At 38.3% G+C, this 26,198-nt stretch overlaps 2 protein-coding genes across 2 annotated transcripts in view; both read right to left on the reverse strand.

Moving 5' to 3' along the window:
* The window catches only part of LOC133644543 (prohibitin-2-like), a 30,932-nt gene extending 14,880 nt beyond the window's left edge, over positions 1–16,052 (reverse strand). The window contains exons 1-6 of the mRNA XM_062039091.1: positions 15,920–16,052; positions 10,549–10,681; positions 10,406–10,490; positions 10,247–10,326; positions 9,102–9,286; positions 8,913–9,042 (exon numbers count right to left, since the gene is read on the reverse strand). Coding sequence (XP_061895075.1) covers positions 8,913–9,042; positions 9,102–9,286; positions 10,247–10,326; positions 10,406–10,490; positions 10,549–10,681; positions 15,920–15,940 — 634 coding nt within the window. The 5' untranslated portion in view covers positions 15,941–16,052. The remainder of the gene's footprint in view (positions 1–8,912; positions 9,043–9,101; positions 9,287–10,246; positions 10,327–10,405; positions 10,491–10,548; positions 10,682–15,919) is intronic.
* A 2,785-nt stretch (positions 16,053–18,837) lies between these two features.
* The window catches only part of pde6d (phosphodiesterase 6D, cGMP-specific, rod, delta), a 28,296-nt gene continuing 20,935 nt past the window's right edge, over positions 18,838–26,198 (reverse strand). The window contains exons 4-5 of the mRNA XM_062039092.1: positions 22,008–22,113; positions 18,838–19,562 (exon numbers count right to left, since the gene is read on the reverse strand). Of these exons, the coding sequence (XP_061895076.1) occupies positions 19,481–19,562; positions 22,008–22,113 (188 nt within the window). The 3' untranslated portion in view covers positions 18,838–19,480. The remainder of the gene's footprint in view (positions 19,563–22,007; positions 22,114–26,198) is intronic.

Raw genomic sequence — 26,198 nt, forward strand, 5'->3', positions numbered from 1 at the left:
CCCTAAAGTCGGGATATAACATACATACTGTTATATACATTCTTGTTTCATATGTGATATGCATAAATAACTTCCTACATTTACCAGGAGTATTTTACAAGAGTTGCCCACTCAATTCAGAGGCGTCTGATTCAACGGTCAAGCTGGCATTGGCCACTGACCCCACCTCCATGCAACAACTATACATTTGTATGTCTTGGGTAACAATCACACTCTTACAATTAGCATGCATTTATTCATTTCACAACAGAAAATTATAAAATCAAATACATTATTTAAGAGATATAAATATAGTCGAAAAACAGTACAAAATAATAAATGAACAAAAAGTATTATTTAATTAATAATTGCATTACTAAAATTACCTTTATTGATCCTTCAGAGAAAAAATGTATAAATGTAAATGTTCATTTCATTTTTGATTTATCTCCTTCAATGATGTGCATCTTTGATGGATAGACAATTAAAGGCCTACTGAAATGAATTATTTTTATTTAAACGGGAATAGCAGATCCATTCTATGTGTCATACTTGATCATTTCGCGATATTGCCATATTTTTGCTGAAAGGATTTAGTAGAGAACATCGACGATAAAGTTCGCAACTTTTGGTCGCTGATAAAAAAGCCTTGCCTGTACCAAAGTAGCGTGACGTCACCAGAGGAAGGACTACTCACATTTTCCTGTTGTTTACACCAGCAGCGAGAGAGATTCGGACCGAGAAAGCGACGAATACCCCATTAATGTGAGCGAGGATGAAAGATTTGTGGATGAGGAAAATGAGAGTGAAGGACTAGAGAGGCAGTGCAGGACTTATCTTTTTTCGCTCTGACCGTAACTTAGGTACAAGCTGGCTCATTGGATTCCACACTCTCCTTTTTCTATTGTGGATCACGGATTTGTATTTGAAACCACCTGGGATACTATATCCTCTTGAAAATGAGAGTCGAGAACGCGAAATGGACATTCACAGTGACTTTTATCTCCACGACAATACATCGGCGAAGCTCTTTAGCTACTGAGCTAACGTGATAGCATCGGGCTCAAATGCATATAGAAACAAAATAAATAAATCCCTGACTGGAAGGATAGACAGAAGATCAACAATACTATTAAACCATGGACATGTAAATACACGGTTAATAATTTCCAGCTTGGTGAAGCTTAACAATGCTGTTGCTAACGACGCCATTGAAGCTAACTTAGTTACGGGATGGCGGCGGCGGCGGGCGTTGTAGCTTTCGACGACACCCCGGCCGCCATCAGAGTCGGCAAGAAACATATATTTCCCCAAAGTTACGTACGTGACATGCACATAGCGCCACGCACGTACGGGCAAGCGATCAAATGTTTGGAAGCCAAAGCTGTACTCACGGTAGCGCGTCTGCTATCCACCTCAAAGTCCTCCTGGTTGTGTTGCTGCAGCCAGCCGCTAATACACCGATCCCACCTACAGCTTTCTTCTTTGCAGTCTCCATTGTTCATTAAACAAATTACAAAAGATTCCCCAACACAGATGTCCAGAATACTGTGGAATTCTGGGATGAAAACAGAGCTTTTTTGTATTGGATTCAATGTGTCCGAATACTTCCGTTCCAACCATTGACGTCACGCGCATACGTCATCATACATAGACGTTTTCAAGCGGAAGTTTCTTGGGAAATGTAAAATGTCACTTTATAAGTTAACCCGGCCGTATTGGCATGTGTTGCAATGTTAAGATGTCATCATTGATATATAAACTATCAGACTGCGTGGTCGCTAGTAGTGGCTTTCAGTAGGCCTTTAAAGCTCAGCAACTAAACACACATTTACACAGCAATGCCTGAGAAGGAGCAGGATGAAGAAAAATCTTATATTTTCCTGCCCCCTTCAACATAATACGTAGTCTTACTTAATGGATATCATACAAACCAAACAAATACATCCAAATATAATGAAAACACACAAAAAAACAACAAGTGCAAAACTTCATGAAGTACAAACCGAACAAAAAAAGTAATATACACCTCACGGGATGATGCAAAACAAATACAAAACCAGACAAAAAATAAGTAAAGTAATAAATATAAAGCAAAATGTAAACACTTACGGCTGTCCATATGATCTTATTGTTCTGTCTTTATATATATTTTTCAATTGGAATATATTTTAATAGTCTTTTATCTCATTGTAAATGTGACTGAAGTGTTATTTCCATCAACAGTCATACATGCCTATTTAATCATCTTAATCATCTAACTGGAATAACGATTATTTATGTATTTAATATGTGTTTACTACTACGGTATATTATTTATTTGTTCACTGTTCTGTTACAGAGAACAAGGAAATGGGATAAAATTGCTATGGTATGAAAAGGGGTAGGATTAAATAAGCTCAGCTTCTTCCTACTCCTTTTCGGACGTGCTGTAATGAAACATCTAGAGGTATATGATGCATGACATTGTATTGTATACATCAGGGGTCACCAACCTTTTTGAAAGCAAGAGCTACTTCTTGGGTAGTGATTAATGCGAAGGGCTACCAGTTTGATACACACTTCAATAAATTGCCAGAAATAGCCAATTTGCTCAATTTACCTTTAACTCTATGTTATTATTAATAATTAATGATATTTACACTTAATTGAACAGTTTAAAAGAGGAGAAAACACGAAAAAAATGACAATTAAATTTTGAAACATAGTTTATCTTCAATTTCGACTCTTTAAAATTCAAAATTCAACCGAAAAAAAGAAGAGAAAAACTAGCTAATTCGAATCTTTTTGAAAAAATTAAAAAAATAATTTATGGAACATCATTAGTAATTTTTCCTGATTAAGATTAATTTTACAATTTTGATGACATGTTTTAAATAGGTTAAAATCCAATCTACACTTTGTTAGAATATATAACAAATTGGACCAAACTATATTTCTAACAAAGACAAATCATTATTTCTTCTAGATTTTCCTGAACAAAAATTTTAAAAGAAATTCAAAAGACTTTGAAATAAGATTAAAATTTGATTCTACAGATTTTCTAGATTTGCCAGAATATTTTTTTTTGAATTTTAATCATAATAAGTTTGAAGAAATATTTCACAAATATTCTTTGTCGAAAAAACAGAAGCTAAAATGAAGAATTAAATTAAAATGTATTTATTATTCTTTACAATAATTAAAAAAAAAAATTACTTGAACATTGTCAGAATTGTCAGGAAAGAAGAGGAAGGAATTTAAAAGGTAAAAAGGTATATGCGTTTAAAAATCCTAAAATCATTTTTAAGGTTGTATTTTTTTTCTAAAATTGTCTTTCTGAAAGTTATAAGAAGCAAAGTAAAACAAATAATGAATTTATTTAAACAAGTGAAGACCAAGTCTTTAAAATATTTTCTTGGATTTTCAAATTCTATTTGAGTTTTGTCTCTCTTAGAATTAAAAATGTCGGGCAAAGCGAGACCAGCTTGCTAGCAAATAAATACAATTTAAAAAATAGAGGCAGCTCACTGGTAAGTGCTGCTATTTGAGCTATTTTTAGAACAGGCCAGCGGGCTACTCATCTGGTCCTTACGGGCTACCTGGTGCCCGCGGGCACCGCGTTGGTGACCCCTGGTCTACATGTTCCAAATAAACTGAACTGAACTTCATGTGGAAGGAGTATAGTGCTGTTATTCTACAGCTGCTGCATTAAACTACAATGTGTATAGTTTATCCAGCACAAAGAGGAAGAAGCAAGCTGTAATGTTACATGGTCACTGAATGAAGCCCTTGACAGGAGTACACGTTTATATTTAACTCAATTCTTCATGTATTAACTCGCCACTAACTCAGTCATTATGTCTTACCTGTACTTTGGCATGTAAAGCCTATTAGACTCTTTAGCCCCAACCTTCGTCTGGCAGCTTTTAAAAAAAAAATGGTGATCTATCGTCTTTAATGATATCTCTGCTCGTTTTTTAAGTATCCAAAATGTTGCCGACTTCAGCTTTTTATTTGGTGGGAAAAGTTCACTGCTTTGTCCTGATGCCATTTTTAAGCTAATGTAGCGTATTAGCATGTCTCTTGTTAGGTGCGTGTGAGCGCTTTCTTTTTGTTCCGTCCAGCTCGTGGCAAAATAAAAATACCAGCGTAATGTTTATAGCGAGTGAGAAGGACTGTGGATCCTTTGCAATTAAATAACTTGATGTTTTTAATGAAGCAAAACCTGTTAATGGTTACGACTATTTATAAGTTTATATTGCCAACTTGGGAAGGTAATATTACCATTGATTTCCTCCATTACCCCTTTTGTGGGTTGCTATGTGTGTATCCATCAGAGATGTGTATGGCCATCTCCAGTTCAGGCTATCTTATTATATCTCAATGATTGGTCAAAAGGCACCCACAGGGTGTCATGACTGCTACCAACTTTGAGCTGATGCTACGCATTTGCGGCGCTTCTTTGTTCGTTTTCTAAGGTGTAAAAACACCCTGTTGTGCAGCATGGGGCTGTTCCACCCACGAGAAATGCGGAAAGTGTTTACGTCACTTTCCCCACAAGCCGGCAAGAAGACAAATATGGGAAGTGAAGGTTCGCCATCAATAAAAGTCACAATGTAGTCCGAAAGCTAATGAATTTTTTGGTCTGTGTATTTTTTGTACGTTTATTGGGCCGTCCTGTGCGTGTTAGAGTTAGGGATGATACTCGAAACCGGTTTTCCCGGTTGTTCGATAAGAAAAGAACCGAGTCCTCGGACTCGAATCCCTTTTTGAGAACCGGTACCCGTTATCGAGACCACTATAGTAAAGAAAAAGAGTTGGTTCTTTATTCGAATCACTTGGAACGAATCCCGTCCCGACAAGAAATGCCCCGTGTGACATCACAAGAAATGACGTCACGTAGCTCAGTCATTTGTCACGGTGGGGTGCAGCGTGCGGCGGTACGTTACTGGGACGCAAAACTGGCGGCTCCGGACGAAAGCGTGCAGGTAGGAGATGATTAATTTCTCATAAATCATACACATTACAACAGACAGGAACGAAACAAAAGGAAAGCGTGCCGTTCGCACGAGAAGCTAAAGCAAAAACTTACTTAGCACAGGAATACTAGAAGCTAAGGTAACTTAGCACAGGAATACTAGAAGCTAAGGTAACTTTAGCACAGGAATACTAGAAGCTAAGGTAACTTTAGCACAGGAATACTAGAAGCTAAGGTAACTTAGCACAGGAATACTAGAAGCTAAGCTAACTTTAGCACAGGAATACTAGAAGCTAAGGTAACTTAGCACAGGAATACTAGAAGCTAAGGTAACTTTAGCACAGGAATACTAGAAGCTAAGGTAACTTTAGCACAGGAATACTAGAAGCTAAGGTAACTTTAGCACAGGAATACTAGAAGCTAAGGTAACTTTAGCACAGGAATACTAGAAGCTAAGGTAACTTTAGCACAGGAATACTAGAAGCTAAGGTAACTTTAGCACAGGAATACTAGAAGCTAAGGTAACTTTAGCACAGGAATACTAGAAGCTAAGGTAACTTTAGCACAGGAATACTAGAAGCTAAGGTAACTTTAGCACAGGAATGATGAGCTGGAAAAGCAGAATGCCAACGTAACTGTTGCAAATGCAAACAATGAAGCCACGACGAGTGAGCGGAAAAGGTAGGCTTAAATAGAATCTCTGATGAGCAACAGGTGTGCGTACAAGGCAGGTGAAAATCATAAGTAACCATGGTGACTAAAACAAACCCCTGAAGTGCACAAAACAACTAAGGAAGTCCAAAACTAACAGAAAATAACTAAACCAAACATGATCCGACCACATCATAATACATCACACTTTCACATCATTTCACTTTACACGAGTAGGAAGAAGTATAGCTTATTTAATCCTACCCCTTTCCCACTTCATAGCGTTTACAAATATATACATCATTTACTGACCTTTTTATAATAAAATATGTGTGAATTAGTATATACAACAGTTTTGTAATATGTAATTAATTAATTCAGTCATTATTAATATACTGAGATGAAGAATATCTTATTTTCAATAAGGTTGAAAGTATTTCTCATAATTCTTCTTCTTTGTACTTTGTAAGCATTTGAACAAGCTCTTAAAGTGGATCATATCAGTACAATGTTTCACTTCTTTACTTCATCCATTCCATCATTTCATTCCACATCATTTTAGCTGTTTGCATTTTACCAAATCATTGAACTTGAATATTTTTGACTCAATAAATAAAGTGTTTGTATGTTCTCTATATCCAACATTATGTATCAGTCTAATTACATTTTTTTGTAACACAGTTAACAAATGTAGCGCACATTTGTAGTTATTTCCCCACATTTCTGCACAATAACTCAGATATGGTAATACTATAGTAGCGAGCAGTAGAGAATGTGAAGTGATTTGTTAAACCAAATATTGTGTGTTTTTTTCCATATACAACAATCTATCTGGACTCCATAAGAGAATCGATAAGGAATCGCTTCGATAAGACGATTCGATAATAGGCTCGAACTCGATATTTTCTTATCAAACATCATCCCTAGTTAGAGTGCCTGCTGGTCATAACGTAGCAGCAGAGTGCGTCAAATACGGCTGCAAAATTATACTTTCACGAAATAAAATCATGTTTTATTGTAAGTTTATGAGCTGGAGTATGTTTAGAACTATATATAGACATATTATTTTGGTTTATTCTGTCAAGAAAACTAAATGTCACGCCAGCAATGGCACGCAACAAGTCCTTGGTAGCAGTCATGGCGCCTGTTTGTTTAGTTGGCCATACTCTCGTCATACACCAGCCTGGTGTCCATGTGATGTTGCTGACACCTAGTGACCAGTGTGTATTACTACATATAATCACACTTTCTATGGATCCATCCCGTGTGCTGTGCTTCAAAAAAAAAGACAACATGTTCGACTGATCGACTATTGGTAAATTCTAACAAATCAGATCCGACAATGAAAATCTTAAGTCAAACTTTTTTTTTTCGTTTTAATTTGTTGATATATTTTTTTTAGATTTATGAAATGTACTTTATAAATTTAATTAATAATTACATTTAGCATTTTGTATAACTTACACTAGCGTTCAAAAGTTTGGGGTCACATGTAAATGTCCTTACTTTTGAAGGAAAAGCACTGTACTTTTCAATGAAGATAACTTTAAACTAGTCTTAACTTGAAAGAAATACACTCTATACATTGCTAATGTGCTAAATGACTATTCTAGCTGCAAATGTCTGCTTTTTGGTGCAATATCTACATAGGTGTATAGAGGCCCATTTCCAGCAACTATCACTGCAGTGTTCTAATGGTACAATGTGTTTGCTCATTGGCTCAGAAGGCTAATTGATGATTAGAAAACCCTTGTGCAATCATGTTCACACATCTGAAAACACTTTAGCTCGTTACAGAAGCTACAAAACTGACCTTCCTTTGAGCAGATTGACTTTCTGGAGCATCACATTTGTGGGGTCAATTAAACGCTCAAAATGGCCAGAAAAAGAGAACTTTCACCTGAAACTCGACAGTCTATTCTTGTTCTTAGAACGGTAGTGTATGTACCGTATATTATATGTCCAGACTATGGGAATCAATCAATCAATCAATGTTTATTTATATAGCCCTAAATCACAAGTGTCTCAAAGGGCTGCACGAGCCACGACGACTCATAAAATAGGTGAGGTGACAGGAGGACTTCCAGAATGGGTCTTATTCATGCTTGAACAACACACAAGCTTCCAGCTAGGTGGCGTCAGTGCTCAAAAGAATGAACAGGCTTATGCAATATGAGGAAGTGTACGTAGCATTAGTGTTTAGGTAGGTAGTGAGGATATATAGCATCCTTCAGTAGAATTAGCGCTTTATTTGGAGAAAGGGCTAATCAACAAACTAGCTTGACATCTACAGATAATTACCGTATTTTCCACACTATAAGGGGCACCTAAACACCTCCAATTTTCTCAAAAGCTGACAGTGCGCCTAATATATGGACCAATATTGAGCCACAACAAACCTAAACTTCATTTTCACAAAGTTTAGGTCTCGCAACTACGGTAAACAGCCGCCAACTTCATTTTCCCCCGTAGAAGAAGCGCTTCTACCCCAAAAATGGCTCCTATTAAGAGACACGCGTACGATGCAGAGTTTAAACTTAAGACGATCAGTCACGCAGTAGAACACGGGAGTAGAGCAGTAGCGAGAGAATTTAACATAAATGAATCAATGGTGTTTAATTGGGACACTGAAGAAGAAGAATTAGAGGGATTCGTGGATGAGGAATAACTTCATAAAGTGAGCTTTACATGTTATTTTGTGTGTTGTGTGACATTAACGTTTGAGCAACGTTGAGTTATTGTTATTGCTCTGCACTATTTCCAGTGTTACTATATTTTGTTCGCACTAACGTTTGATTTAGCGTAACTGTATCAGACTGTTTTTTTACCTGTTTATTGAATCAGGGAAAAGTTCCCCTCCACTATGTGATATAAATGTTGCACTACTGTTATACCTTGCTGTTGATAAAGATAAACAAAACACCACGTCACTGACTTTACCTCAGGGAAAATAATAAATCAGCTGTTTATTCATTTTGGGAGTGAACAGAGTTGTCAGAACGCTGCTTTGTAATCTATTAATAAAATTTGACGGACTGTTTTGTTGACATTCCCTTTAGCGCAGCTCCATTTAGTGGATGCATAAGTCCGCCTTATAATCCGATGCGCCTTATATATGAACAAAGTTTTGAAATATGCCATTCATTAAAGGTGCGCCTTATAATCCGGTGCACCTTATAGTGCAGAAAATACAGTAAGTATTATTAAAAATATTATCAAGTCCGTACTGCAGAAAAAATGTCCCCTAATGGGTGCATGAGAGAAGAAAGTTGAGGACTGGTATTAGTGCGTGTCTGTGTCAGGGCTAAAAGGGTGGACTTACCCACTTGCTTGGCCTCCACAGCAGCCGTGTACTGGCTGCTGAAGCTCAGCTCTGTGATGGACACGTCGTCCAGGATGATGTTAAAGTCCTTGGCTCGCTCGTAAAGCTCCCTGCGCACCAACAGCGACACCTGGAGGAGACCACTGCGTTAGCTGGCAGGCGGGGTGGGGTGTGGTGCGGTGGAATCACCTGCGCTCTTTGCGTGATGAGCTGAGAGGCGTTGAACTTGGCCACCACCGACTTGAGGACCTCGTTGACGATGGACGGCAGGACTCTCTCGTCGTAGTCCTTGCCCAGCCTTTGATACATGATGGGCAAGTTGGACGCCATAGGGCGGGACAGGACCCTCACGGCGATGTTCACCATCTGCAGGTCTAGGTGTGCGCCCGGGACATTCAAGTCACATAGACCGCCAGAGACTCATGTAGGCCTGGGCCGATAACATTTTTGGCTTGACAATATCACTGACCAACACATTATTGTCAACATTACTTTGAGACCAAATGAGCCACTGATGAAGTTATAGTACATAATATTCATGCAAGCCTTTCAAAAGGCAATAAACAAGTATTTCTCCTATATTTTTACACTAATTGGAATATAAACCCTAAAAAATCCAAGTTAAATAAAACAAATAACAAAAATTACATTTTGCACAGGAATAAAAAACACAATTAAAAGCAATAAAATAGGTTCTGTCTGTTAAGGAGGGGGTGGGAACCCTCAAATATACACAACCAAAACAATAAATATGACTAAATCAAGTGACCAAAATGATCACTGGAGGAGATGTGGATGAAGAGACTGGAGGAGATGTGGATGAAGAGACTGGAGGAGATGTGGATGAAGAGACTGGAGGAGATGCAGTGTTTCCCACACATTCATTTATTTGTGGCGGCCCGCCACGAAATAATTACGTCTGCCACAAATAAAAAATATAACAATTTTTTGTGCCAAGACAGCACAGTCTTTATGTTCAATGTGGAAACTGTATCTTAGTTCTTTAGACACTAATGCCTTTCAAGAAGTTGGAATTCAATGGGGAGCGCTGTTAGTTTATTTTGTTTTCAAGTTAGCATTTAAGCTAGCTAGCAAGCTAACGCTAGAAGTCGGTCCATCATTTTATCAACGTGTGGTTATCAATCAAGGCTTTTTCCATTTATGACTCGCGCAGCTGCTTCAGAGTGACCGCTCTGCCTCCTGCAGCGCATGCACACAGTGGTGATCAAGACTTAAGGCCATTTGCATTTACCCTTTGATTAATTGACTTATTATCGGCCCAGGTGTGGTCTCACGGCCTGATGTTGGTGTACTTTTCTGAGTCTCTGTGTTACCTTTGCTGCCTGTCAGCGAAGAGATCTTTCTGGGTCTGGCTCTGATGTCGTAGATGATGGGATACTGGAACCATGGGATCCTGACACACACACAAATACTCGCTCAGTGGGCGTCGTCCCAATATGACACAGACCCCTCCGCCAATCAGCTGCTCTCACCTGAAATGAAGCCCTTCGGCCAGGACCGTGTCCATCTGCATCCCGCCGATCCTGTTGAAGATGACCGCTCTGTGACCGCCATCCACTGCAGATGCAATGTGGTTAGCGGCATTCCCCCGCGTGTTGGTGGAGCGTGTGTGTACCTGTGTAGGTGGCCTCCTTCACGCCGAACGCCAAAGCGCCGGCTCCCATGAGAAGCTTGAGTCCGAGACCTGCGCCTCTGCCACCAGACGAGGACATGCGTCCAGCCAGGTCCCTGAGGTGCTGGACCAATCGCTGCAACGTGACGTTATACCGGAATATATTACCGTTACGTGTCATTACAACATATCACTGTGCAGTAGGGCTGGGCGATATATGGAATATACGCGATATATCGCAGGTTTGTCTCTGTGCGATATAGAAAATGACTATATGGTGATATTGGAGTATACCTTCTCACACAGTTGCTTTTAGCTGCAAGCATTACACTACAGGCTCTTTCTTGTCTCTCCTTCTCACAGAGACATAAAACAAGCGCACCTTCTTACATACGTCACATATATATATATGGTGTATGGTGACATGGACTAAACATATCCACATATATATGGTGTATGGTGACATGGACTAAACATATCCACATATATATGGTGTATCGTGACATGGACTAAACATATCCACATATATATGGTGTATCGTGACATGGACTAAACATATCCACATATATATGGTGTATCGTGACATGGACTAAACATATCCACATATATATGGTGTATGGTGACATGGCCTAAACATATCCACATATATATGGTGTATCGTGACATGGACTAAACATATCCACATATATATGGTGTATCGTGACATGGACTAAACATATCCACATATATATGGTGTATGGTGACATGGACTAAACATATCCACATATATATGGTGTATGGTGACATGGACTAAACATATCCACATATATATGGTGTATCGTGACATGGACTAAACATATCCACATATATATGGTGTATGGTGACATGGACTAAACATATCCACATATATATGGTGTATGGTGACATGGACTAAACATATCCACATATATATGGTGTATGGTGACATGGACTAAACATATCCACATATATATGGTGTATGGTGACATGGACTAAACATATCCACATATATATGGTGTATCGTGACATGGACTAAACATATCCACATATATATGGTGTATCGTGACATGGACTAAACATATCCACATATATATGGTGTATCGTGACATGGACTAAACATATCCACATATATATGGTGTATGGTGACATGGACTAAACATATCCACATATATATGGTGTATGGTGACATGGACTAAACATATCCACATATATATGGTGTATGGTGACATGGACTAAACATATCCACATATATATGGTGTATAGTGACATGGACTAAACATATCCACATATATATGGTGTATCGTGACATGGACTAAACATATCCACATATATATGGTGTATCGTGACATGGACTAAACATATCCACATATATATGGTGTATCGTGACATGGACTAAACATATCCACATATATATGGTGTATCGTGACATGGACTAAACATATCCACATATATATGGTGTATCGTGACATGGACTAAACATATCCACATATATATGGTGTATCGTGACATGGACTAAACATATCCACATATATATGGTGTATCGTGACATGGACTAAACATATCCACATATATATGGTGTATCGTGACATGGACTAAACATATCCACATATATATGGTGTATCGTGACATGGACTAAACATATCCACATATATATGGTGTATCGTGACATGGACTAAACATATCCACATATATATGGTGTATCGTGACATGGACTAAACATATCCACATATATATGGTGTATGGTGACATGGCCTAAACATATCCACATATATATGGTGTATCATGACATGGACTAAACATATCCACATATATATGGTGTATCGTGACATGGACTAAACATATCCACATATATATGGTGTATCGTGACATGGACTAAACATATCCACATATATATGGTGTATCGTGACATGGACTAAACATATCCACATATATATGGTGTATCGTGACATGGACTAAACATATCCACATATATATGGTGTATCGTGACATGGACTAAACATATCCACATATATATGGTGTATGGTGACATGGCCTAAACATATCCACATATATATGGTGTATCGTGACATGGACTAAACATATCCACATATATATGGTGTATGGTGACATGGACTAAACATATCCACATATATATGGTGTATGGTGACATGGACTAAACATATCCACATATATATGGTGTATCGTGACATGGACTAAACATATCCACATATATATGGTGTATCGTGACATGGACTAAACATATCCACATATATATGGTGTATCGTGACATGGACTAAACATATCCACATATATATGGTGTATGGTGACATGGCCTAAACATATCCACATATATATGGTGTATCGTGACATGGACTAAACATATCCACATATATATGGTGTATGGTGACATGGACTAAACATATCCACATATATATGGTGTATGGTGACATGGACTAAACATATCCACATATATATGGTGTATCGTGACATGGACTAAACATATCCACATATATATGGTGTATCGTGACATGGACTAAACATATCCACATATATATGGTGTATCGTGACATGGACTAAACATATCCACATATATATGGTGTATGGTGACATGGACTAAACATATCCACATATATATGGTGTATGGTGACATGGACTAAACATATCCACATATATATGGTGTATGGTGACATGGCCTAAACATATCCACATATATATGGTGTATGGTGACATGGACTAAACATATCCACATATATATGGTGTATGGTGACATGGCCTAAACATATCCACATATATATGGTGTATCATGACATGGACTAAACATATCCACATATATATGGTGTATCATGACATGGACTAAACATATCCACATATATATGGTGTATGGTGACATGGACTAAACATATCCACATATATATGGTGTATCGTGACATGGACTAAACATATCCACATATATATGGTGTATCGTGACATGGACTAAACATATCCACATATATATGGTGTATGGTGACATGGACTAAACATATCCACATATATATGGTGTATGGTGACATGGCCTAAACATATCCACATATATATGGTGTATCATGACATGGACTAAACATATCCACATATATATGGTGTATCGTGACATGGACTAAACATATCCACATATATATGGTGTATCGTGACATGGACTAAACATATCCACATATATATGGTGTATCGTGACATGGACTAAACATATCCACATATATATGGTGTATCGTGACATGGACTAAACATATCCACATATATATGGTGTATGGTGACATGGCCTAAACATATCCACATATATATGGTGTATCGTGACATGGCCTAAACATATCCACATATATATGGTGTATGGTGACATGGACTAAACATATCCACATATATATGGTGTATGGTGACATGGACTAAACATATCCACATATATATGGTGTATGGTGACATGGACTAAACATATCCACATATATATGGTGTATGGTGACATGGACTAAACATATCCACATATATATGGTGTATGGTGACATGGACTAAACATATCCACATATATATGGTGTATGGTGACATGGACTAAACATATCCACATATATATGGTGTATCGTGACATGGACTAAACATATCCACATATATATGGTGTATCATGACATGGACTAAACATATCCACATATATATGGTGTATCGTGACATGGACTAAACATATCCACATATATATGGTGTATCGTGACATGGACTAAACATATCCACATATATATGGTGTATGGTGACATGGACTAAACATATCCACATATATATGGTGTATCGTGACATGGACTAAACATATCCACATATATATGGTGTATCATGACATGGACTAAACATATCCACATATATATGGTGTATCGTGACATGGACTAAACATATCCACATATATATGGTGTATCGTGACATGGACTAAACATATCCACATATATATGGTGTATGGTGACATGGACTAAACATATCCACATATATATGGTGTATGGTGACATGGACTAAACATATCCACATATATATGGTGTATCGTGACATGGACTAAACATATCCACATATATATGGTGTATCGTGACATGGACTAAACATATCCACATATATATGGTGTATCGTGACATGGACTAAACATATCCACATATATATGGTGTATCGTGACATGGACTAAACATATCCACATATATATGGTGTATGGTGACATGGACTAAACATATCCACATATATATGGTGTATGGTGACATGGACTAAACATATCCACATATATATGGTGTATGGTGACATGGACTAAACATATCCACATATATATGGTGTATCGTGACATGGACTAAACATATCCACATATATATGGTGTATCGTGACATGGACTAAACATATCCACATATATATGGTGTATGGTGACATGGACTAAACATATCCACATATATATGGTGTATCGTGACATGGACTAAACATATCCACATATATATGGTGTATCGTGACATGGCCTAAACATATCCACATATATATGGTGTATCGTGACATGGACTAAACATATCCACATATATATGGTGTATCGTGACATGGATTAAACATATCCACATATTAAAAAAAGGCCATATTGCCCAGCCCTACTGTGCAGTATGATAAAAGGCAGTATTTCTCCAATGTGCTCCTTATGCAAATCACCCTCACATCACTTGTATTCCCATTCATCTATTTTCTACCGCTTGTCCCTTGCGGGGTCAGGGGGGGTGCTGGAGCCTATGTGAGCTGCATTCGGGTGGAAGGTGGGGTTACACCCTGGACAAGTCGCCACCTCATCACAGGGCCAACACAGATGTACAACATTCACACACTAGGGACCATTTAGTGTTGCCAATCAAGCTATCCTCATTGGGTGCTAAATGAATGGCCTTAAATTCCACATAGTGTGCAAGCCATCGTGTAGCAAATGACAGTGGTCACTTTACGCAGCATGGAAGTGAATATCCTGCATGGAAGTGAATATCCTGCATTATAATCTAGGTTAGTTGCAGAGAAATGATGCATTTAAATGTAACTATTACCTGAGAAAACATGTCGAGTTCAACAACACACATTGAGTGTCAAAATCCTGTTCAAACAACCACTATATTGTGCCGACAATGGCGTTAAAGTGTAAACTTGTATCGCGATGAAGGTGATATCGCGATGACCTTGATAATAAGGACTGATGAAGTTTAGCATCGCAGTTAGCATAGCTGCGTGCTAGCCAGCTAGCAAAGGCTAACGCCGACGTTAAGCTTTTCTTGCATTCGCGTAGGACATAATTATATCCGCACAAGCTGAACACCAACAACCGCCAACTAAAACCTCCCCCCCCGCGGCACAAAACACAAAAGTACATGCTGGAGTGTTCCAGAAAGCTTACATTGGGCTCCTTGCTCGCCATGCTGTTTGCACGTCACACTACAAGGTCGACGCCGTCAACGTCCACTTCCTGTAGAGCCGCAAAGTATGCTGGGATATGTAGTCTTATGGCCGTAATATTGCATCAAATCAACAGAAGCCGATAAGAGCCACCTTGATATTTTCCATTTGGTGCAAAAAAGACTAAAACTATCCAACATGCTAACAACTTATATTTACCCAAGAAAAACACGTAAACTTTGTGGTGTTAGCGCCAACATTTCAACCTTTTTTAAAATATATCTTATTTGTTTTTACTAATGTTTACCTTCCTCTGCCTATGTTTACCTATTTTACACCGTCTTTTATGTTTGTTTACCAATGTATTTACCTTCTGTCCACGTGTATACCTACATTATACTATATGTTTACTTTCTTATGCCTATGTCTACCTACATCATACCATACTTGTGTTTACTTTTGTCTGCTTAGGTTTACCTACATTATACCATATTTTACCTATGTTTACCTACATTATACCATATTTTATCTATGTTTACCTTCTCCTGCCTATGTTTACCTACATTATACCATATTTTACCTATGTTTACCTACATTATACCATATTTTATCTATGTTTACCTTCTCCTGCTTATGTTTACCTACATTATACCATATTTTACCTATGTTTGCCTACATTATACCATATTTTATCTATGTTTACCTTCTCCTGCCTATGTTTACCTACAGGATACCATATTTTACCTATGTTTACTTTCTTCTGCCTGTGTTTACCTATATTATACCATGTTTTACCTATGTTTACCTTCTCCTGCCTGTGTTCACCTACATTATACCAGATTTTACCTATGTTTACCTTCTTCTGCCGATGTTTACCTACATTATACCATATTTTACCTATGTTTACCTACATTATACCATATACTTTACCTTCTTTTGCCTGTTTACCTACTTTACACAATATATGATCTATGTTTACCTACTTTATACAATATTTAACCAATGTTTATCTTTGTTTACCTACACTATACCATATTTTACCTATGTTTACCTCCTTTACACCATCTTTTACTTATGTTTACCTACAATATACCATATATTAACTATGTTTACCTGCGACTGCACGTTTACCTATTTCATAAACATTTTTACTTATGTTTACCTACATTGTACCGTATTTTTACATATATGGTTACCTCATTCTGCCGATGTTTACCTACTCCACACCATCTTTTACCTATGTTTACCTACCTCTTTCCCTTCTTCTGCCCATGTTTACCTACTTAATACCAACTTTAACTATGTTGACCTACTTTTGTACCTTCTTCTGCCTATGTTTCCCTACTTTATACCTACTTTACATATGTTTACCAATTTGTTTACCTTCTTCTGCCAATGTGTTTACCCACTTCTGCCTATGTTTACTCAACAACATATTTTACTTATGTTTACCTTCTTTTTTCCCCATTTCCTGCTTATGTTTACCTATGTGTTTACCTACATTACACTATTTTTTTTAATCTAGATTGACATTCTTTGTCCAGGGTGTACCCCGCCTTCCGCCCGATTGTAGCTGAGATAGGCTCCCCCCCCACCCCCGCGACCCTGAAGGGAATAAGCGGTAGGAAATGGATGGATGGATGGATACATTCTTTACCTTTTTCTGCCTAGGTTTACCTACCGTACTTTACGCCATATTTTACCAATGTTTACATACTTTACCTTCTATTGTCCATTTTTTTACTTCACTCCATTTTCCGTTTACTTACTTTACATATGTTTACACAGTATTTTAACATTCTTCTGCCTATGTTTACCTACTTTACACCATGGTAAATGGTAAATGGGTTATACTTGTATAGCGCTTTTCTACCTTCAAGGTACTCAAAGCGCTTTGACAGTATTTCCACATTCACACATTCACACACTGATGGCGGGAGCTGCCATGCAAGGCGCTAACCAGCAGCCATCAGGAGCAAGGGTGAAGTGTCTTGCCCAAGGACACAACGGACGTGACTAGGATGGTAGAAGGTGGGGATTGAACCAGGAACCCTCAGGTTGCTGGCACGGCCCCTCTCCCCAACAGCACCTTGCCGTCACCATATGTTAACCTTCTTCTGCCTGTTTACCTACTTCAAAAAATATTTTACCCATGTTTACCTACTTTCTTACCTCCTGTCTGTTTACCTATTTTACACAATCTTTTACAGGTTTTACTATATTTTTACCTTTTTCAGTTTACCTACTCTACACCATCATTTACCTATGTTTACCTTCTTCTGCCTAGGATTACCTATTATACACCATATTTTACCTGGGTTTACCAATTTGACACAATCTTTAACCTATGTTTACCTACTTTTTGACAATAGTTTATCATTTTTTACCTACTTTACACCATCTTTGACCTGTTTACCTTCTTCTGCCTCTGCTTACTTATTTGACCAACTTTCTTTTAACCTTATTTTGCCTTTGTTTACCCTTTTACACCATCTTTTACCTATGTTGACCTTCTTCTGCCCATGTTTACTTACTTTAAACAATCTTTTACCTAATTTTACCTTTCTTCTGCCTATGTTTACTTACCCCACACACCATCTTTTACCATTGTTTACCTACCACCTAGGCCACACTTTGGACACCCATGTACTACTTTATATGACATTATAGCCAACAAAGACTAAACATTTTTAAAACAACATTAAAATATAGGTTGCTGATATCTTCTTAGTGAATGAATTTTCAGATGATTAAATTCAGACAAGTCTTAGTCATTTGGTTTTTTACCTTGAGACCTTGTTCATACTGCAGATGACAGTCAAAGTAAAAAGTTAATAAAACTTGTGTGAATATAAGAAAGTGAACACGTGTTACTGGGGGCTACAGTGCCAACGACCAAGCAAATACACAAATATCACAACAACATGGTTTTAATCCACATGTTCAGTCTCAGTAAAAGACCAGTCTATATTACACCGTTGAGTTAACAGCTAAGAAAAAGCAAAGAAAAAGCAAAATACACGGAGGCAAAAAAAAAAGTCAACACTATGGAACATGTGAGACTAGTCTGCAGTCGCTCCTGGAGGAAGATAAAAGTGGGAGCATTTAATCACCTTGCTGTGTTACCATGGCGACCACAACTTAGTCTGCTGTCTCCATACTGGGCCTCACAGAGACCATCGCGAGAAAAACAACGGACAGCACTTCTCTCCTGCCGGGGGCGGGGACAAGTGGTCTACCTAAGTCAAACGTGGAACATGGATGAAGAGGAGAGACACACTCACACACCAAAGCATAAAAAGGTTACAGGTGTGACGCTTGGTTCCTGAGTAAAACGCAACCTTGGGAGTGAAAGAGGACAAACTGTACAAATAAAAAGGAGCGCGTGGCTGACTTGGGATCGGTGCTCATGTATTGACAGTCACAAAGAGACGGGCCGGGCTCCTGGTGCTGGTCGGGTCAACAGGAAGCACGTGCAGCCAGCCGCCGACAAACGCACCTAAAGGGGGCGTTGTTCTTGGACCTCGGCGGGGCGGGGCGGGGCGGGGCGGGAAGGTGGGCGTCAGACGTAGAAGAGGCGTACCCGGGACGTGCTGACGTGGAGGTCGTCGTCGTAGAACTTGGTCTCGATGATCACGTTGCCGCTGGACAGGCAACAAAAAGGTAGCGTCAGATAAGTCAGGGCGTTTGTCAACGGACAATATTAGATTTTAAAAATGCATTTCATTTTTGTCTTCTCCTTTTTAGAGCAATAAATCCTGTTCATCACAACAGTACCTTGTTGGTTTTAGCACGCCTGATGAACTAAATAGTACAAAACATCAAAGAGTACCCACCCAGTTTGGAGGGACTAAAACTTTTGGATAACATTGGCTTAGTGCGGGGGTCGGAAACCCGCGGCTCTACGAGGCTCTTTAGCGCCGCCTCCCTGGAGATTTTTCAAAAATGTATGAAAAAGGAAAAAGATGGGATATATATATTATTATTATAAATATATATATAAATATAAATTATATATATATATATATATATATATATATATATATATATATATATATATATATATATATATATATTTTTTTTTTTTTTTTTTGTATTAATTTGGTTTGTGCAGGAGGACAAACATGACACAAAGCTTCCTAATTGTTATAAATGCCACAGTTTATATTAAACATGCTTCACTCATGAGAGGATTTGGCCAACGCCGTTTTGTCCGACTAATTTTGGCGGCCCTTGAACTCACCGCAGTTTGTTTGCATGTACAACTTTCTCAGACGCTGCCACAGAAAGAAGTGTTTTATGCCACTTTTTCTTTGTCTCATTTTATCCACCAAACGTTTTATGCTGCGTGTGAATGCACAAAGGTGAGCTTTGTTGATGTTATTGACTTGTGTGGAGTGCTAATCAGGCATATTTAATCACTGCATGACTGCAAGCTAATCAATGCTAACATGCTATTTAGGCTAGATGTATGTACCGTATTTTTCGGACTATAAGTCGCAGTTTTTTTCATAGTTTGGCCGGGGGTGCGACTTATACTCAGGTGCGACTTATGTGTGAAATGATTAACACATTAGCGTAAAATATGAAATAATATTATTGATGTCATTGACGTAAGAGACTAGACGTATAAGATTTCATGGGATTTAGCGATTAGGAGTGACAGATTGTTTGGTAAACGTATAGCATGTTCTATATGTTATAGTTATTTGAATGATTCTTACCATAATATGTTACGTTAACATACCAGTTGGTTATTTATGCCTCATATAACGTACACTTATTCAGCCTGTTGTTCACTATTCTTTACACATTTTAAATTGCCTTTCAAATGTCTATTCTTGCTGTTGGCTTTTAGCAAATACATTTCCCCGAAAAATGCGACTTATACTCCAGTGCCACTTATATGTTTTTTTCCTTCTTTATTATGCATTTTTGGCCGGTGCGACTTATACTCCCAAAAATGCGGTACATATTGCATCTTTATGCCTCATTTGTAGCTATATTTAATTTCCTTTACTTATATCCTGTGTATTTAATTTATATTTGCATGTCTCATGACACATTATCTGTATGTCATATTGGCTGCTTTTCTTATAGTTGTTTGTGTGCCATGTTGTTCCAGACCACAGCAAACGTTACCCAGCTTGCAAAGATTGTAACAAATATATTAGAAGATGTTTCCTTTAACTTGGACACACACATCTATACCTTTGACCATTCTGAGACACTCATTTCCAGGAGTTATCTCATCCTGTGAGAAGTTTTACTAATGTTTTACAATGTTGCAAAAATGTGTGGATTTGGGTCAGCCTGCGGCACATAGTCATTTTGATAGTAGGCTAATATAGCTAATATAGACACTTACGTCATGTGTTGTCTTCATTATAACACTTATATAAGACTTTTAAAGTCATTTTGATAGTAGGCTAATATAGCTAATATAGACACTTACGTCATGTGTTGTCTTCATTATAACACTTATATAAGACTTTTAAAGTCATTTTGATAGTATGCTAATATAGACACTTACATCATGTGTTGCCTTCATTATAACACTCATATAAGACTTTTAAAGTCATTTTGATAGTAGGCTAATATAGCTAATATAGACACTTACGTCATGTGTTGTCTTCATTATAACACTTATATAAGACTTTTAAAGTCATTTTGATAGTAGGCTAATATAGCTAATATAGACACTTACGTCATGTGTTGTCTTCATTATAACACGTATATAAGACTTTTAAAGTCATTTTGATAGTATGCTAATATAGACACTTACATCATGTGTTGCCTTCATTATAACACTCATATAAGACTTTTAAAGCCATTTTGATAGTAGGCTAATATAGCTAATATAGACACTTACGTCATGTGTTGACTTCACTATAACACTTATATAAGACTTTTAATTTGTTGCGGCTCCAGACTTTTTTAAAAAAAATTGTAATAATTGTATTTTGGACCCAATAAGGCTCTTTCAACATTTTGGGTTGCCGCCCCCTGGCGCAGTGCAAGTGTTGGTTGGAGCAGGAAGTGACGATGATGATGATGATGATGATGATGATGGTGCCACAGTGACTCACGTTAAGACGTTAGCAGGCATCATCTGGGACTCGGGCGCCGCTTCTATCAGAGACTGCCATGTGTTGGTGGAGTTGGGGATGACGAAGCCGAACTCAAAGAACCATTCTGCGTGCGCACACACACACACACACACACACACACACACACACACACACACACACACACACACACACACACACACACACATCAACATGTTGTCTTGGTGTGGTCGCTGTGTGTTGCTGTGAGACCGTCTCCACTGGAGAGGAAGAGCGCCCTCGGGAGCGGCGAGGAGGGAAACTTGTTTAATTAGCAGAAGGTTACAAAGTTCCATCAGGTGTAGCTGCAGCAGACATGACGTAAACATGGCAGGAGGTCCACCATGATGCAAGAACATTCACATCATTTCCCCCCAGGTACAGTATTCATTCACGGGTATGTACTCGTTATCTTCAGTGTAGCCAATGAAAAGATGTGCCTGGCACACTTACTTACTTACAGTACACTAAAGACCTGATGCACTCCAGGTTTGCGTGTACTAAAACACGTGCAAACCTGGCAGCACAAGCATAGCAGATCTAAAAGTGGATGGCGTCCGTCTTCTGGTCATCAAAAGGCCCACAATGCTGGGATAAAAAGATGCAAATATAATTATTTAGTGATTTATAAACACTGCGAGCATTAAGCAGGTGTGAGTAAGTGCAAACTGACACACACTCGGTGGCGATGGACAGAGAATCCTCCGTCATACGTGTGTGTGTGTGTGTGTGTGTGTGTGTGTGTGTGTGTGTGTGTGTGTGTGTGTGTGTGTGTGTGTGTGTGTGTGTGTGTGTGTGTGTGTGTGTGTGTGTGTGTCAACATATTTGCATGGTCTGTCAGGAAAAAAAAAAAATTTGACATATAGCCTATTCAGCAACATCCTTTTATAATTGTATAGCTGCGGGGTGACTTAAAGGGGAACTGCACTTTTTTCTTTTTTTGCCTATCGTTTGCAATCGTTATGGAAGACATGACGGATGAATCTTTTTTAATGCATTCTATCTCGTAAATACACGTGAATAAAAATCCTCTATTCCGCCCATAAAACCCAATAAATAGCCATCCAAAAAGCGGCAACAACACTACATTTACATTCCGTGACTTGAATATTAACCGTGTATTAGTGATATTGTTATTACGAGTGCTTACGCAGACTAACTATTTAAAGCGGCGCCGTGATCACTAGCATTTGCGCCTATGTTTACATCATCGAGTGGTAAGCTGCTTCCTCGCTTCCTCGCTCCTTGTAATAAATCATGCATCTCAGCTGGCTGAGGATGTAATCCGACATGTTGGTACACTTTCACCGCCAATGGCGAGGACACAAATAAAGGGGAATGTAACAAGATTCTAGCAGTCAGCATCCCAATGACAGCAGACCTTGTACAGTTAGTGATGTTTTATTATGTTTGTTGGCTCTCATGAAGTCTGCAGTGAGTAATAATCAGTGATGCATTTTTTTTTTTAACTAACGCGCCACATATGCTTAAAATGATCATGTTATTATAAATGTGCGTGTTACTAAATTACATATATACTTACAGTGTGTATATAAAACCTTAAGGCCTACTGAAATGATTTTTTTTAATTTAAACGGGAATAGCAGATCCATTCTATGTGTCATACTTGATCATTTCGTGATATTGCCATATTTTTGCTGAAAGGATTTAGTAGAGAAAATCGACGATAAAGTTCGCAACTTTTGCTCGCTGATAAAAAAAAGCCTTGCCTGCGTGACGTCACAGGAGCTAGTATTCCTCACAATTCCCCGTTGTTTACAATGGAGCGAGAGAGATTCGGACCGAGAAAGTGACGATTACCCCATTAATTTGAGCGAGGATGAAAGATTCGTAGATGAGGAACGTTACAGTGAAGGACTTGAGAGGCAGTGATGGACGTATCTTTTTTCGCTCTGACCGTAACTTAGGTACAAGCTGGCTCATTGGATTCCACACTCTCTCCTTTTTCTATTGTGGATCTCGGATTTGTATTTGAAACCACCTGGGATACTATATCCTCTTGAAAATGAGAGTCGAGAACGCGAAATGGACATTCAGTGCCTTTTATCTCCACAACAATACATCGGCGAAATGCTTTAGCTATGAGCTAACGTGATAGCATCTTGCTTTAACTGAATATAGAAACAAAAAAAATAAACCCCTGACTGGAAGGATAGATAGAAAATCAACAATACTATTAAACCGTGGACATGTAAATACACGGTTAATGCTTTCCAGGCTGGCGAAGGTTAACAATGCTGTGCTAACGACGCCATTGAAGCTAACTTAGCAACCGGACCGCACAGAGCTATGCTAAAAACATTAGCTCTCCACCTACGCCAGCCAGCCCTCATCTGCTCATCAACACCCGTGCTCACCTGCGTTCCAGCGATCAGCAGAAGGACGAAGGACTTCACCCGATGCGTTTGGCGGCCCGGAGACGTAGGAAGTCAAGGTGAGGTCGCCGGCTAGCACGGCTAGCGCTCCAACAAAGTCCTCCTGGTTGTGTTGCTGTAGTCCGCTGCTAATACACCGATCCCACCTACAACTGTCTTCTTTGCAGCCTTCATTGTTCATTAAACAAATTGCAAAAGATGTCCAGAATACTGTGGAATTATGAACTGAAAACAGAGCTTTTTGTATAGGATTCTACGGGGTACCATAACTACCGTTACTCTGACTTGGTCACGCGCATACGTCATCATACCGCGACGTTTCAGCCGGATATTTCCCGGGAAATTTTAAATGTCACTTTATAAGTTAACCCGGCCGTATTGGCATGTGTTGCAATGTTAAGATTTCATCATTGATATATAAACTATCAGACTGCGTGGTCGGTAGTCGTGGGTTTCAGTAGGCCTTTAGGCTCCGTTGTAAGCTGACTTTTGATCACATTTATTTACTATTTAGAATACATAAAGAAAACGTGTGTTCGGTCTTACATAAGGAATGAATGATGCGCAAGATTCCCCAAAAAAGTGCACTTCCCCTTTAAAGGGCTTATTCAAACAAATTCAATTGAATCGTTTTGGTGTCTGCAGGTGTTATAATTTAATGTTGTTAATTTTATATAATTTTGGGGGCATTTTGAGCACAGTAAGTGCAGCCTCTCTCCCATGAGCGCCTTCAGTGCTGAAAAAAAAGAATAAAAAAAGGTGTTGCGTTGTAGATGCACTTTGGACTGTGTCTTTAATGGCCATAAAAAGTGGTGCATGTCTCCTGCTTGTTTGAAAACATAGCAAAACGCCACAGGTAGGAGCATGATGAAATGGATGTGCAGTAAATGAGATGAGGGTGCCCAAAATCCTCATTTAAATAGGGCGGTCTGCACCACTTTTGAATCGTACATGCAGTGTTGGTAAATCAGAAACAACACACAAACTAGAAGTACACGTTATTTCATAGATTGCACACACTGTTTAGCGCCTGGTATTAGGATCTTAGTAAATCAGGCCCGTAGTTTTAGGAGTGCAGAAGTACAGCACAATGCAATACACACCACTGATTGGACATTTTCTAATCAAGTAGTCAAACCAAAATTGTCTTTCTTGGATTTATTTGAGAAGCTGGAGCATCTCAAAAGGCAGCAGCCACATTCATAGCAAAGTATGTAAGGAGTGCACAATAGGAAGAGGGGAGGGAGGGAGTAGGCTCAGTTTGGAGGGGGGAGAGAGCATATAACGCAAGTCAGTGGAGTACATTGTTAAATAAACAAGGTGAAGAAAAGTTATATTAACTGCCTTTACAGCATTAAAAAAAAAAAACACTGGTAAGGAAAAAAAAAAGCTCCAAAACCTCGCAAGTTTTGACGCAACTTTTTGGAAAAGCTTCCGCAAAAAACGTCAAACAAAAGCCTGTAAAATACTGCATGACCAGTTTTTATTACACTTGATGTGAAACGTTTTTTGAAGATGTTTTTCTTTTTAAATTAAACTTGAATTTAATTTGATGAATGTTTTGTACACAAATGTGTTCATGGGAAAAATATGTATTATATATAAATACATGTATAAGTATTCAAAGTGCTTCACTTTTTCCACATTATGTTACAGAATTATTCCAAAATGGAAAGAATTCACTTTTGTCCACAACATTCTACATACAATACCCCATAATGAAAATATGAAAAGGTTTTTTTATTTTTTTTATTTTAAAAATGTATTGAAAACAAAA

The sequence above is a fragment of the Entelurus aequoreus genome, linkage group LG27, assembly GCF_033978785.1.
Source record: "Entelurus aequoreus isolate RoL-2023_Sb linkage group LG27, RoL_Eaeq_v1.1, whole genome shotgun sequence".
In the NCBI taxonomy this organism is placed as follows: domain Eukaryota; kingdom Metazoa; phylum Chordata; class Actinopteri; order Syngnathiformes; family Syngnathidae; genus Entelurus; species Entelurus aequoreus.